At 46.4% G+C, this 15,938-nt stretch overlaps 1 protein-coding gene across 2 annotated transcripts in view; it reads left to right on the top strand.

Annotated features, from left to right (window-relative positions):
- The window catches only part of RNF144A (ring finger protein 144A), a 121,687-nt gene extending 109,188 nt beyond the window's left edge, over positions 1–12,499 (top strand). For both annotated transcript variants that reach the window (XM_087437193.1, XM_004436446.3), the window contains exon 8: positions 8,273–12,499. In XM_087437193.1, the coding sequence (XP_087293319.1) occupies positions 8,273–8,404 (132 nt within the window). In that variant the 3' untranslated portion in view covers positions 8,405–12,499. The remainder of the gene's footprint in view (positions 1–8,272) is intronic.
- The last annotated feature ends 3,439 nt before the right edge of the window (positions 12,500–15,938 follow it).

The following is a 15,938-nucleotide window of genomic DNA, read 5'->3' as shown; positions in this document are numbered from 1 at the left end:
AGGAACTTTGAAAGTCGGAACAAAGTGAGGACTTGGAGATCACGTGGTCCTACTCAGGCCTTTTACGTGTAGGGAGTGAGTGCCAGCTGAGGGAAAGTGACTTGCCAGGAGACGCTGTCCTCTATTGCTGTGTAACAAACCTCCCCGAATGTACTGGCTTATCCTAATGTTTACTTTGCTCACGAATCTTCGGTGTGAACGAGGCTCAGTAGAGACAGCTCCTCTCTGCCCCAGTTGGCGTTAGCTGGGGCAGAAGTTCTCTGAATGTTCACTCACCACATAGTGGGGAGTTGATCCCACTGTTGGCTGGGCCTCAGCTGGAGCTGGAGCTGGAACTCCTTCACGTGTCTCTCCATGTGGCCTGAGATTCCTAACAACATGGTGGCCGATGCCAAGTGCAAGCTTCCTGGGAGCCACCGAGAGCCAGGTGGAAAGTGTGTCTCCCTCTCTGAGGTATCCTGGGTGGTCACACCTTATACATTGTGCCTGTTTATTCACTGGGAGTGAGTCACATGTTCCCAGGGGTCCTGGGCAGCACTGAGTTCCTGGTGGCAGTCACTAAGAGAACAGGGCACTTGAGAAATACAGAAACCTGAAGACCAAGGTCCGTACCCTCCACTGTTGTGGAGGAAGGAGCCTGGAAGCCCCTCTCTGCTGGTTCCTCTCGGCATCATCAGTCAGCAGCCTGGGAGGGGCACCTGCTAAGTGCTGGCTGTGAGCTAGGCCCTGCAGCCTCATGGATGAAGGAAACGCCCCTGATGTCAGGGACCTCTTGGTCCTAGTGGAACTGAACAGGAACACTCAGAGTGTATGGGTCTCCATAAAGGCATCTGCTTCTGTGTGGCGTGAGGAGCTCCCAGAGACACGCGGGCTTGTAGATGGAGCAGCAGAGCATGTGCACTGATTCATGGTAGATTTGGGTAACACATAAAATGTGAGTGAACAGTGCCAAAGGGAAGGTGAAGGCAGTCACAAAAACTAGCAGTGTGTGACATGTAAGGCAGTGGAAGTGAAGACCAGTTACTTGGACGTGTTGAGGGATATTGTGTGCAGGGGCAGAGCCGCACCCAGAGTAGGCATTTGTTTACAATCAATAGAAGGCCTTGTTCTTAAGCCTTCGATTTTGACAGTGAGAACCACCCCCAACACAAGCTATTGAATACCCGTTACCAGGAGCACTTCTGTTCTTGTAATTTGTTTTTAGAGGTGAAGCATCGATATGGATGCTTAGAAAGTCCTCATTTCCCATGTGAGTCTCCTGGTTTTCCATCAAATTGGTGCCCTTCATTCCTTTTCCCCTTCAAACAGGCTCTTGCTGGGGGTTTACTTATTAGCTGGCTTGTTAATGACCCTGTGAGTGGTGTTTTACTTTATTTGTATTGTAAAGCCTCTTAAGCAGAAATGCGGGTTTTATTATCTTCCATCAATTTATTCATAAAATTTCTGTTGAGTATTTACAAAGCATCCAGAAATTGTGGTAGGTGCTGATGTCCAGATACTCTGGGATGGCGGGCAGGAACCTGATTCCATGGCCTGAATGTGGATTTCTGCAACCACATCCCTCCTTTTTCCTCTTCATCACTGGCTTCGGGACTAAAGCTCTCAGCTGTGCTGTCTCCCTCTTCCCAGCCTCTTTGCTTTGACCCTGCTGTCCTCCTGGTCTTCAGTGGTCAGTCTTTTCTCTACTGTCCTATCCATGCCCAGCTCTGTACATCTAAATTCTTCCCCACTCCACAACCAAATTCAGGTGTCACTTCCTCCGTGAAGCCTTTCCTGATTGTCACCAGAGCCCTTCCTCCCATATCTTTGAGCTTTGAGCATCTCTTCTAGCTCTTATCACATCTTATTGCGATTTCCTCCTTTTTTTTCCTCCTGAACATGTGTCTTATTGCCTATAATAGACAAAATGTCCTGGAGAGCAGGGACTTGCTTAGCTCATCTTTGTAACCTCATGGCCCTGAGCCCGTGCCTGAGACAAAAAGATGCTGCAGAAATCATACTTGGATGAAAGAGTGAACCGTCAGTTTGGCTTTTCCGGTTGCTGGTTTGCAGCCTCCCTCCTCAAAGCTGATGCTCCCTGGAGGCACCAACATCCCTGTGCCTTCAGCTACTCCCTACACATGGGAAGTTTTCTCAGGGATGGGGCAGGAAGAAAAGGGGCCTGCCCGGCTGAACCGCGTTCTCCCGGGATCCCGTGAGAGCTGCTTTGTTCTGGCTTTGCGCCTGGTGGGAGCATGGTGGAGGTGGATGACACGGAGTTTGTGACCATTCAGAGAAAGAAAGAACAGTCGGATGTAGTTAGAGAGGTGATGTTACTTGTTCCCTCTGTAGAGGAAATAAAAAAGTTCCCATTAAGAAAAGTAGACTCTGGACCTGGAGCAGTTGTGTTTGTGAAACAGGGCAGCGATGTTAGCGTGACAGGTGACAACATGCAGTGGTTTGAGTGGATGCCCACCCTACGTAGAAACCCCTGGCTTCATATGGACTCATCTTTGTCTGACTTTTAGAAATGGGTCCCTCTATAGAGATCACTTCCGGCGGGGGCGTGGCGGGTGGGTGGTGGTGGTTCCTGCCTGTTTTAGCTGCTCCTCATGTCTCCCGGTCACCTTTCCATCCTCTACGCAGCTGCTGAACTGACCCACATGCTCGCCCGATGCAGCACTTTGGTGAAACCCAGCACATACTGATGAGGCATATTTTAGTGCCAGGCTCTGGGGAGCTCAGAGGATTGCAAGGCAGAGAGAGATGTTAGAAGCACAGAAGTATTTTTTATTCATAATTCAGGCTGGAAGATTTGAGAAAACTGTGTGAAACCTGTGGCAACTAAATCTGACCATAAAGTTTCTTAAGTTGGAGGTTGCAGAAGAGACTTTCAAGGAAGAGGGGACAGTGATGCAGGGGCAGGATGGGGACATCTAGGGGTTCGGTGCAGCTGATGGGAAGCTGAGGGTGGAAACGTGATTGAACCTGGAGAGAATCTGGAGTGTCATGCTGTAGATATAAAACTTTATGGCACTAGGGAGCCACAGAACGTTTTAGGGCAGCAGAGTTGAATGCACAGACAGGACATAACCTGAGGACTCCTCACCCTGACATTCCTGGTCCTCCAGAATCTGGCCCTACTTGCTCGCTTAGCTTCATCTCCATCTCTACAAAGCAGAAACCACCAGGCTGGTGGCCTCCCTGAAGAACCTATGCAGAGGGTCTGCTGTCCTTTCTCCACTCCTGCCCCTCTCCCTGCTCCATTTTTCTCCTTCTCCCTCTCTGCCCATATTCCTTCCATCCATTTTTAAGGTCCTGCCCTGCCTCTCCTCTTCCCGTCAGCCTTCTCTAACCAGCCCAGGCTGAGCACGTACTGAGCGGTGGCTTTTGAGTTTTATTGACTGCAGCCCATGGGTAGACACACGTGTAGAGCCTGTCACCCGCACAGATACCCAGGCACACCCCGTATGTGCACCTTCCCTGCTCGGTTCTTACATGTTTTCTGTTCTACTCGATTTACTGAAGTCCTCGTCTTCACCTCTAGGTTGTTTCATCATCCCACAGATGGGTCAGAGGCACCACCCTCTGGCATGGATGGTGCCATCGCTTGGAGCTTCTGCCTGGTGTCGGCTTCAGAAGCTCCTGTCTGCACTGGGGGCCTTGCCCAACTCAGGCCTCAACGGTCCTCAAGAAATACCCCTAAATTCAGTGTCCTGTGACTCGCACTTTTTCGGGGTTGTCATCGATCACCCAGTATAATTTGTTGATTTTGCAGGTTCCTGCTCCCTGGCTTTTCCTGCCTTTAGATGAGAAGTTAGGTAAAATTGTTTTAAGAGATTTTTGAAAATTTTAGTGCATCCCCTTGCGACTATTGTAAGGCTGCTTGCCATATTTTTGTGGGAGTAAAAATGTACGTCAAATATGTTTTACCTGGCACCTTTGCATATGGACTTTTCTAACAAGATACCATGCTATGAATGGGAAAATTGTATGTCTTGTCATGTAAAGTTTCTGGACAATTCTGTTTTGTCCCAAGGGATGTTATTTTTATTCTGTATAAGAGATCTCCTGCAGAGACATGCTTCTCCGCACAGGCACGAGAAACCACGGAGCGGTGGGGAAGGCCCTGACGCAGGGTGTGCAGTGTCCTATTAGTTATTAACTGCAGACTTGCTGGTGTGTGTCGGCTCATCTGCCCTCTCACAGACTCACTTCAAACATGACTGCTGTGCGGTGTTTGCCTGCCTTTCTTCAGTGCTCTTCCAGAAATCAGCTGTCGTGTGTAAGAGAGAAAAGGCACATTTCTTTTCCGCTAGAGTAAATCTCCTTCCTCAGGACACCAGCCCCTGACAAGGAGAGTCTGGTCCCCACTGGTTCCCCTTCTCTTCTGAGCAGTGAGGAGACCCTTCTTCACCCTTATGCCCACCTCACAGTGAGGAGAGGGCTCTCTTTTAGCCAAAGGGTGGCATTTAATACAGCCTGCTAATTACTGATTTATGTATTCACACATCTGAGGAGGTGTGCCCACAAACACCCCCGAAGGCTGAGCTGCAGGGCACAGCGGGAGTTCCTTCCAGAAATGCTCATGTCCTGGAAGCCTCGTGCAGTGACCTGTTGAGGGTGTTTGTCACTGAGCTCAGTGACATATGCACTAGTTGTCTCTTGTACTTAAATTAGGATGCCCAGTCCTCTCTGACTTAAATAGTGGACCTTTGGAATCACTTTTGGCCATAGATTTTGCATTGGTGAAATGAGAAAATTGGACAGGGGTTATAATCCAGGCTTAGTTAGATTTCTTTATTCTGCATTTATAGGGAGGTGGGGCCAGCTCTTGTGACCATGGCAGTGAGGGAGCCGTCTGTCAGCCCTGTGTGTGTATTCCTTGCTCCCACGGCCCTCCTGTGACTGCACGGTTATGTCCACATCACTTCGGTTTCCACCCCGGCTTCCCCATTGATCTCCCAGCTTACTTCTCTCCCGGACTGCTGGCGTCTCCATTGGGATGCTAATGGGCATTTCAGTTAGAACATGCATGAGCAGAATTTTAGATTTTTTTTCTTAAAATATCTTCCTCCTCTGAGTCTCCCTCATCTCTGGAAGTGCATCACCAACTTCCGTGTTGCTTAAACAAAACACCCGGGTGACCTCAGGATTCCCCACTTCCTCCCGCACTCACTCCCCTCTGGCCATGTCACCTCCTTTCCGTTCCCGGAACCCCATTTCCGGCTCACTGCACAGGTACCCCAGTCCTTGCTTTCTCTGCCTGGGTCCTCCTCCTCCAGACATCAACTCAGCTTCACATCCTCAAAGACAACTTCTGATAGCTCCCCAGTCACTCTTCATTGTGCCTCAGCCCATCTGCACCTGGTTAACTCCTTCCTGCTGGACCCGTTCCCTCCCTGAAGAGGCTGTCCTTAACTCCCCAGGATCTGTCTTCAGTGTCTTGAATCTGTATTTGTGCAGAACTTTGTAATTATTTGCGTGTCTGCCTTCCCCTCCCAACAGGGGAACCCATTCTTTTAGAGGACAAAAACAGATCCTAATTCTCCTTGTACTATACAGTTCAGAACAACAGATATTCGTTAAGCAGAGGAAACAAGAACTCTGTAGAAGGGTGAGGAAGAGAGAGGTGGGAGCAGTCAATCAGTAAATATCCCTATAAACGAGGCACGCTGCCAGCGCTGCCGTCTCCTTTAGTCCCCTGCCTCTAAACCCACACACAAGCCGCGGTGTGATGATAGCTAGAGGAGGAGGGGGAGGGCCTAATCTGTAGCACTGGCTGCTTTCTGTGCTGTAAACACTCCCACGATGGCTATCTCAAGCTGCCAACGTGATGTCACTGAATGGAGAACTGGGGAGAGACTTGCGAGCCGACCCCAGCGCACCCCGACAGAGACTGTGGGCCCTTACCCCCAGCCACTGTCCCAGCCTCTGCCGCATTCAAGCATGTGCTCCACAAAGACTGATGCCATGTTCAAATGCCAAGTTTCAGTGAAATTAGAGGTGTTCCATTCCCCTTACTGTATCTTTGATTTTGGCTTGGTGTTTCCAAGCCCTGGGATGAGTGTTGTTGAAGAACTCTCTGGGGGAAAGAATTCAGAACGCCCAGTTTCTATTCAGCTGGTTCATCCCGTGAACATATACTGGACATTCACTATGGGAGAGGCACTAGGCTGTGCAGGGGGTTTACAATTGTCACACAGTATGTTCTGCCCAGAAGTAGCGTACCGTTTGAGAAAGTCAGGCTGTGTGATTGAACGTTCCTTTAAATCAGGGTTTGCTGGTGTGGATGATGCTATGTTTACCACGATCCCCTTGGGAGCCTAAAACTATGTACCTGTCCCTCTCTCTCCCACAGTATGTAATCTGTGCCTGACACATAGTTATCACGTGCCCACTAAGTGATTATTTTTGTTCTGTGATATTTGCTTCCCGTCTCACTCTTTCCTGTTGGCTGCCTTCCTTCTGGCAGTATCTGCGTCCTCCTATCACTGACTGGCAGGAGGTTGGTAACCAGCGTATTAATTGGTGTGCAAGGTAAGAGACAGGGTAGACTGGGTGAAAACTCAGTGGTGTCTTATTGGCCAAGAATATGAGTTTTTGGTCAAGGATTTTGGTGTGTTTTTGACTGCAAAGAGTCCCTGACTCATTCAGCACTCAGTGTGTTTCAAGTAGCTGAGATTACTCAAGAGTGCCCTCCAGATAGATAACAGCTTCCTGTGTGTATTCTTGTGTTCTGAAATATCAGTGTGCATGTGATTTTAACAAAGCATAATCTGAATTCACACTGTGGAATTGCACCATTGATATTTTGCTCAGACAAATGGACTTAGCCAGCTGGGCAGCAAACATGGATTCTTAGCATTAGCACAGTCTAATTTATAAATGCAACTGGATGTGTGTGCATGTGTGTGAGGGGTGTGTGTGTGTGTGTGTGTGTGATGGTTTTCAGGCAGAAATCTAAGTCAAAGTATACTTTCTTTCACACATCTGGGATGCTTTAGCTAAGTATCTCATTTAGGAGCTGATAATAGCCCTTGGGATCTTTTACCTCATTGGTTTATTTTATCATTGAGGAAACTGAGGCCCAGAGCAAAGTGAACACAGAGTCAAAATTAGAACCACGTGCCAGGCTTGTTCATATATTTATTGCTCTGAACGCTAGGTGGCGGTCTAATTCCATCTTCAGGTTTTGATTCTGGGCTCTCTGTTGCTTGGTGGGGATGCGGCTGATGGAGAAGACTCAGAGAGCAGACTCCCTGCTCCTCTGACCAGCCACACTATCTGATTTGGATGACAACGTGTCTAGATTTGAGGCTTACTTTTTTCAGCATTTACTCTTACCTGGGGGTAAACATAGGTTTTAAAACAAAATGAAAATGCGTGTATAGTCAGTGTTGGGTTTTAAACTCCAGGAATGGCACAGGTCTGGTCCCTCCCTGATGCACCGTGCCTGTGCCTCTCCTGTCCTCCTATCTGGAATGCCTTATCCAAGTCTTGCTTGTTTACTAACCTCGTCCTCGTCTTTACAGTCTCAGCCATCTCCCATTGGAAACCCTCCTTCCCCCTAGCAAATGGAGGTATCTGCCCCTTGGGCTTCCTTTACATCTGGAACCTAATGGCAGTTTTTGTAAAATGTATTGTTATCAGTTGATTAAATTGACTTCTCTTTCTACCAGACTGGCTGCTCCTTTAGGGCTAAGATATGATGTGCCTCTGTATTTGCAACACCTAGTGCAGGGTTTGGCTCAGGGGAAGCTTGTTGGTTAATTGGATATATAAATGGATGGATATTTGGGTGCTTACATGGAAGGAGGGAGGGGAAGGGACAGAAAAGTTAAAAAAGAGAGGGGAGGGGGAGTGAGGAGAAGAAAGTGCAGGGAAACAAATATGTGTGGATCTATAGATGGATGGTTGGATGATGGGTGGATGAATGGGTGGATGGATGGCTGGGTGGATGGCTAGGTGGATGGATGGATGATGAATGAGTGGATAGATGGATGGATGGATGAGTGGATAGACAAATAGGTGATGGTTGGATAGATGAATGGATGGATAGATGAGTAGATGATAGGTGGGTGGATGATGGATGGGGGGATGGATGGATGAGTGGTTGGAGAGATGATAGATGGATGGATGAATGGATGGGTGGATGTTGCATGGATAATGGGTGGATGGATGGATGAACAGGTGGATGATGGGTGGGTGGGTGGTTGTGTGGATTATACTTTAGCTATGGAACCTACAGACCAGCCGCCTTACCCTCTGCTCCTGTGTTTCCTTCTTGCAGGTCGTGGGCATTTTTGCTGGATTTGGGCTCCTGCTCTTGGTGGCCTCACCTTTCCTGCTCCTGGCCACTCCATTTGTACTTTGCTGCAAGTGCAAGTGCAGTAAAGGTGACGATGACCCGTTACCCACCTAGAGGAAGGCGTGATGCTGGAACAAGACCCCTGCCTCCGGGAAGCGTGGCTCTCCCCCACCCTACCCTGCTGTCCCCCTCTCACTAAACATCTTTTTTGCCTTATGTGCCCCATTGAGCTTCACAGTGTCACGCTGATGCCGTGATTTCAGGGACTGATGTCAGAACATTTGCCGAGGCCCCAAGTGCAGTCCCCTAGGCATGGGGAAGGCAAGGCTGGCATGGGAGGGCACGTCCCCACAGAATCAGTCTCTGCAGACTTGACAAGGGAGGTGCTATATGAAGCACACTGGGCAGTTTTCTCCCCGTGGTGATAGACTAGGAACGTCTGGTGGTTGCTTAAGAGACCTTCTTGTACAAAATGTTGTCCATCTCCTCCTTGGCTTCAAGATGGCGCCATGTTACTGAGAGAAGTCTTTTAAGGATTGCAACTCACTTCAGACAAAATCCGGTTATTTGGACTTGAGAAAAGCACTCTGTTTATGACAATTGTTTTTATTACTAATGGCATTTAGTAAAATCCTTTTTAGAAGGTGTTTTTTTTTTTTTTTTTCCAACTGATTAGTGAAAAATCAACAAGGTGCATTTAAACCATCCTATGCCTTTCTTGAAATGTGCATTTTAAGAAGTTATCGTTAAATGACTTTTCTGGCTCGGCCACTTTTCAGGAGATTTAGAAAGCCTTATGCGCTCTATGTGTTTTTCTTGAAACTTGTAATGCCTTTTTGAATGCTGTAAGCTGCGTCCTGTTATAAACATGGTTCCTCTGTCTTTGCATTTCTTTGAGAATACTGACGTGTTTAAAGGAGCATCTCCATCATTAGATTTGCCTTTTGTTTTTTCTCTCTTTGGTGATTCAGCTCAGCTCATGGGGTTCTCTCTTCTCACCTAGGTATCAGCACATATTTTTTAGCGTATTCAGAAACCAGATGTTTTACCTGGAAATAGTTCTATTGGGAATCACTATGGTTTGGCCGCTTGCCTCAGTCTCCCCAAGCAGACAGTAAGAAGGGAATAGTGCTATTGATCCTCAGAAGCAGGGTCTCCTGGCAGGGCTGGAGGGCTCCTGGGGTTTGGGGGAGAGCTTCCTGGATTTTCACAGTTCTTTAAATGACTGAGTTATTTTGGAGAAATCATTATTGTACACAGTTCCAACTCCTGTTGCTGACCAATTGCCCCTGCTGAAAAAACCTTCCCTTTCACTTGGTTAATTTGATGGAGGATTTTACCACTCGGTCTGTCACAGGCTGTGTGTGCCTGTTACCATGGTAGCAGAATGCAGAGATCAGTGAGACACACGTTACTCATCAGTTAACTCTCAAAGGTGGGGAAAGTGTATTCTTGACAGTTGACTTTGATATGGCTTCTAAAGCCGAATGTGCTTGTAAAGAGCAAACTGATTGCCTCGAACTTGGGACTTCTAAAAATAGTCGAAAGACTGATGTAGATTTATTATAGCGGAACTTTTTAAAACTTACAAAGCATTCCAGAAAGGAGTAAAATGAAAACAAAGTCTGACTTTTATCACACGTATTTGCTTGTTGCAAGCACCTTTGTAAAATGTGGTGGTGTTTTGTCTCTTTGCCTTCTACATTGTGTATCTGTCTCAGGTCCGGGTTTCCCTTCCCCTCTAGAAAAGTTGTCTTTATTTCTTAACATTGATAGGTTAGGAGAAACAGCATCACCTCACTCTTCACCTCTAGTGTTTATTTTCTTTGTGAAACTGAAGCCATTTAGGAAACCAGTCTGTGTCAAAATTATGTTCAAAAATTTCTCCTTATAATTGCAGTTTAAAAATTCAGTAACTAAATAAGAACATGCCTGAGACTATTTTTCTGGATGAAGCCTGGGCAGTGAGTCTCTGTAGCTGGGGATGTTGCCATAGGGTCTGGTGGTCGAATGGCTTTTCTGGAGACAGAGACAACTCCATGAGGCCTGAAGATGACGTTGGTGGCCCGGGCTTGAGGCCTCATACTGGGATTTGTGAATGCACTTATCTAGCCAGTTCCCTTTAAAATGGGTATGGGTGGTCCACTGGGCAGGCTTCCACCCCATCCTAGTCCATCCTGCCTGAACAGCTGCTGCCCACTGCACACTGCAGAAGTCCATACAGTGGTAGCCCTTTCCTTTGGGGTGGGAGCCAGAGCCTTCAGGAAGGTTACATTCCCTGAGCTAAAGTTCAGATCCCTTCATTCCTAGTGAGTCAGGCTGTCTGTCTATCCTGGAGGAATCCATGGCCAAATCACGCACATGCATAGCCCCAACTGTCCTTGTGCCTTCACCTCTGACACGTATCACAAGCACGTGGTTTGACCCAGTAGGGACCACAGAGATTCTGGGGCTGGCTGGGGCCGAAGCAGCACCTACTTGCTCTGAGTTTTTGCATCAAGCATGCCTCAGTTTGCTCAGTCCGGTTTAGTAATAACAAAACTAAAACTGTCCATTCCCTAGAAAGACACCAGCAGGATCACATTGAGATCCTTCCATAAACTTGCAACTCCCCCGCCCGACTCCTTTTTTCAGTAAGGAATGCTATACCCATTGTTCATGGGGATGTGATATTAAGCATGCTTGATGTAAAGTGTCAGTAGAACACGGGAAGATGGCCGTGTTTTGGATTTTGACCTTGCTCTCACTCCCTGAAAGTGAAACCTGAGGAGTTCTACACTTAGGAGGTGGACTCCTTCCAGTTACTCAGCACAGTTTGTTTTAATTGAAAATGAGTTTCACTTTTACACATGATTTTCATGCTGACCTTCTGGAAGCACATGTCTGTTCATTCATTTAGAGGCCTTTAAATCCTGGGGAGGAGAGAAGAAGACCCTTCCAGATGGACTCTGGCTGACTCTACTGCTGTCCGGTTGGGGTGACAATGGAGGGCACGACTGATCTGTAGGTTATCTGAGTCCCTTTGGTAACTGACCCATTGTGAGGTTTTCCTGGACGTGCCTGATCTCAGTCTGGCTCTGTCATGTGCCTGTAGCCCAGCCAACTGAGCTTTGCAGTCGTCACCTGAGGCCAGCACCTTCAGAGGAGTCGTAGATGTCCACGCAGCAGAGACTGACTAGGATCTGAGCATAAACAAACCTGACTGCACGAATTGCTGTCCGGGCCAGTTCTTCCTGAGCCCCAGGAGTAGCTGCAGACCAAGGAACCAACACCTGCCACCTCTGGCATCTTTTTAAAGGGGGACAAGTTCTCTTTACAGCATATTATTCCATAAAACCAGTTTAGGAACCAGGCCAATTTCTGATTAGAATACAGGGCCCATGGGGAAAGGGATTATCAGATATGCAAAAAATACTCCAAGATGAGTTTATCCTTTTTCACCTACATTATAAAAGTTGAAAGTTATTTAAAAAATTAGAAGAGGACGTTTTCCCTTAGTAGTCTTTAAAAATTAGGAGATTGGAAAGAACCAGGGTGAGCTTTTTTGTATATTTCTCAGATTCTCATTTATTAATAAATACTCCTGTGTATATAAATCATAGTGATTTCATCAAGGGAAAACATTTTGCATGTATAAAGCTTCGTGGAGGTCTCTTTAAAAAAATACCAAAGCTTGTCTATTCCTTATAATAAACCCAACCCCTGATGAAAATAAACAAAATGAAGAGATTATGACTGGTATTGCCAAAAACGCCAAATGGAACAAAAGGTCCTGCGTTAAAATATAATTGCTAATGCATCAGAAGTAGGAGAGCATGCTGTTTTTGTATCAAGCCCCATGGCCGCCTTCCTTCCACTGATTTGTATAATCCTGTCTTCCACAGTTCCAGGAGCCTTCAGTTAGGAGTAGGTCCCTGCCACATGCCGGACTATTCCTTCATTCTTTGCTCATTTTACCATGGGTGTATTTTAACTTTGTATAAAAACATGCATGAATGAGTCATGCACATGTATACGTGATATATTTGACGAGTGGTGGTAAAAAAACAAAACAAGCTTGGTTTGTGTTTTTGAAATGTCAGTACATTTTGTGCCACTAACACTGTGATGTATAAAAGAGCTGTTTGGATGCCTTTTAATGTTGTGTTTTGTACTTTGGAATCATATGGAAAAGTTTGATTTGTAATTTCAATACATATTTTAAGTGTATTGTGTCTTATGTAGTTTGTCTCCCCTTTAGAAGGGATTTCTTTTTAAAGATATTTTGGCTGGAATACAGGTTACTTTTTTAAATCCTGTCTGGCTCCATCTTTTGTACATATCTGGTTGACCACTGGCCTGAAGATTGAAAATGTTTTGAGGATTGGAGATGGAAGGGAGAAAGGGTGGGTCGGGACAGGGCACTCACACCAGTGGGAAAACAGCTTTTGTGTTCTGAGTTTTCTCTCTTAGGAACATTCTCAGCTCTCTGTGCAAAGTGATCTGGGTCATTGGGTAAGTCAACCCACTCAGGCATTCCCTGTCCCCTTCTCCTGATGCAGACCCAGCAGTGCAGCATCAGAAAATATCTCTGCCTTGGGTGCTCTGCCTCCATCCACGAAGACAAGTACTTACAGACTATCAAATTCTATGGGGATTTTATTTTCATAAAAATCAGTGAGCACTCTTTTTCTGCTGGGAAAAAAAAGTAGAATAATTGTGGATGCCTCTTGTTTAATAGGAGAAATAATAGTAACTCTAATATCAGAATATTTCCCCTTGATTTTCATTTGCCTGATCTAAACTTGGAAGAATACATACCTCATTCATTCACATTAAAGGAAAAGCAGCTGTTATTTGTCCTGTGGTTACATTGTAAAAACCATCCTTAGAATCTTAAGGTGCAGACTGAGGGAGGTGTATGTTGTTAACTGGGGGTTCATCGCCAGTACTCAAGACTCACTATCCTTGCTCACTAGGAGCTCCTGGTTAAGAGAGGAGACAGATCTGTCAATCAGAATAAGGTGTGACAAATGCAGTGGTGGGTGCATGCACAATGCTTCAGCTAGACAGGAGGTCAGTGAAGGCTGTCAGGAGGTTGCAGTGTGTGAACTGGGTCTTACAGATGAGTAGGCGTCAGCCAAGCAAGAGTGAGGGCAAGAGTGTTCAAGGGAATGGCCCTATCCAACAAGTGCAAGGAGTTTGGTCTGACTGGCACATGGGGGATGGACTGTTACTCAAGTGTCTGACCTCAGGGGGCACAGTGTGTGAAGCCTGGGAACTCAACCTTCATTCTAAAGCTGTGGGGGATGTGTCAGTTTCCCAGGGCTGCCATAACAAAGTTCCACAAACTGGCTGGCTTCAATAACAGAGGTCTATGGTCTCACAGTTCTGGAGGCTGGAAGTCTGTGATCAAGGTGTCAGCAGGGTTGGTTCCTTCTGAGAGCTATGGGAGAATCTGTTCCAGGCCTCTCTCCTAGCTGCTAGTGGTTTGCCCGCAATCTTTGACTTTCCTTGACCTGTAGCTGTGTCGCCCCAATGCCTGTCTTCATCTTCATATGGTGTTTTTCCTGTGTGTGTGTCTGTCTCTGTGTCCAAATTTCCCTTTTTTATGAGGATGCCAATCATTTTGGATCAGGGCCCACCCTAGTCCATTATGACCCAGTCTTACCTTAAACGTCTTCAAAGACCTTATTTCCAAATAAGGTCATTTTCACAGGTACTGGGGATGAGGACTCCACACTCTTTTTGGGGGACACAACTCAACCTATAATATGGAGCATGGTCCATGTGTGGACAGTCCTGTCCTAGTGAGGCCAATCAGAGAAGGTAGACAAGAACAAAAGGTGGGGTCTCTCCCAGGATGGGGTCCAGAAACTGTTGTTTCAGCTCCCCCACCCTGAAACAGTTCTTCCTCACTCTGGTTGGACCTCGATTCTTTGAGTGAATCCGAAATGTGGGAATAGCCCCAGAGAACACTCTGCAGAGAAGCAATTAATTTTAAGCAAAATAAATCTATATGTGTGTGAATACATAGGCACATGTATGTGTTTCCAAAAAAAAGAAAGAATTACCTCTGTGCTATCAGTTACCAACATTAAACACTCTTAGAAGAACCCAAATTACCGGGCACTGGAGGATGGGAACAGTACTGACTTGGCCAGCACGTACGCGTGTGGAAGGCTATTCTGAAGTTGTGTGTAGGCGTTCCTCGGGGGAGCATGTAGCTGCTGATGTGGCCAGACCAGGAGACAGTGTCAGATACTCATTTTAACTGGGCTCTGTTTAAGCCAGTAAGTGACTCGGCCATTTAAAAATTGGAATCACTGCTTATTACTTGGTGCTCACAACTCCTTCTTCCCTGTCTGACGTCACTCAGGGTGTGCATTTTAGGAGTGGAGCCAGCACTGAATGGCAGGCAGAGCATCATGATCAGGAGTGTGCTGCCGTGGTCAGGGTGGCCTGGATTCCAGCCCCAGGTGGGTGATTTCTGGGGCACGTGACTTAGCCTGGAAGCATCCGTTTCCTCATTTGAAAGTGAAGGTAAAAAATACCTCACAGGATCTTTCTAAGGATAAACGAGGAAATGCAAGTAAATCATAGAGTGTAGTGTTTGGCAATATGTTAAGTCATTAATGAATTTCAGCATCATGTGGATGACGGTCCTATAAAGAATACTCACCGCCTCCACCTCTACAACACTGAAGGATCCCCCCATACACACTCTAGGACCCGTGAGACGGACAGTGTCTGATTACTCTTCCCTCCTGCGTCACAGCACACGCTGCCAGGGATGCTAGGGAGTGACTGTGTTGGATTCTGGTTCATGCAAAGAAAAATGGAGTAAAATTCTCCATATGGGAAAATCTTAATTTGCAGGATTAAAAGTCATTCACTTGTTCCCCTGGGTAATTTTCTGGGTCCTTTTTTAATATGTATTTTTATTCATTCTATTTATTTTTTACCATTGATTTACAAAGTCCACTCAGAACATACCTACATTAATGCATTTTCACCATGTTAGAGAGAGCCAGCAGAGCTTGTCTGTTTGCACTCCATAGGATCTCTCCACTTATCACAACTTTTATGAAATGCCCAAAATGTAAAAGGGAATAAATTTTGAAAGCTTCTGACAATTAGATTCAATCATTAGTTTTACCTAGGGATTTAGGAAATTAACAATATACTATGAGTTTTTGGCATTTGCATCACCAACTCCTCCTATCGTCTGATACATAGTAGGGCCATATGAAATGCTTATCAGATGAAGGAAATAAACTGTTGCCAGGTGTGTGTGTGTGCATGTGTGCGTGTGTGTGTGTGCGCGTGCGCGCGCGCGCGCGTGTGTGTGTGTGTGTGTGTGTGAGAGAGAGAGAGGAGGGTCAATCGCTTGGGGTCATTCAGTTAAAAAAAACAGCCGTTAAATTTGAACTGGAGGTATACAGACAGTCTAGAAGTAAAAGTCTCACTATAGATATAAAAACTCTCTGTTATGAATCGAGACCCTATTATGAGCCAGGCTCTTTGCTTACTGCCTTACATGGGTTAATTTGATGCTCACAGACCTGCAAGGATGATCGTCTTCATAAAACAATGAGGACATGGGGCTCGGAGAGGCCAGCGACGCAAGTGATACCAACAGGAAGTGGCAGCATGGAGCAGGGGACCT

Source organism: Ceratotherium simum, chromosome 11 (assembly GCF_057802395.1).
Source record: "Ceratotherium simum simum isolate JZ-2026a chromosome 11, ASM5780239v1, whole genome shotgun sequence".
NCBI lineage: Eukaryota > Metazoa > Chordata > Mammalia > Perissodactyla > Rhinocerotidae > Ceratotherium > Ceratotherium simum.
This window is presented reverse-complemented; position numbering and strand designations above follow the sequence as displayed.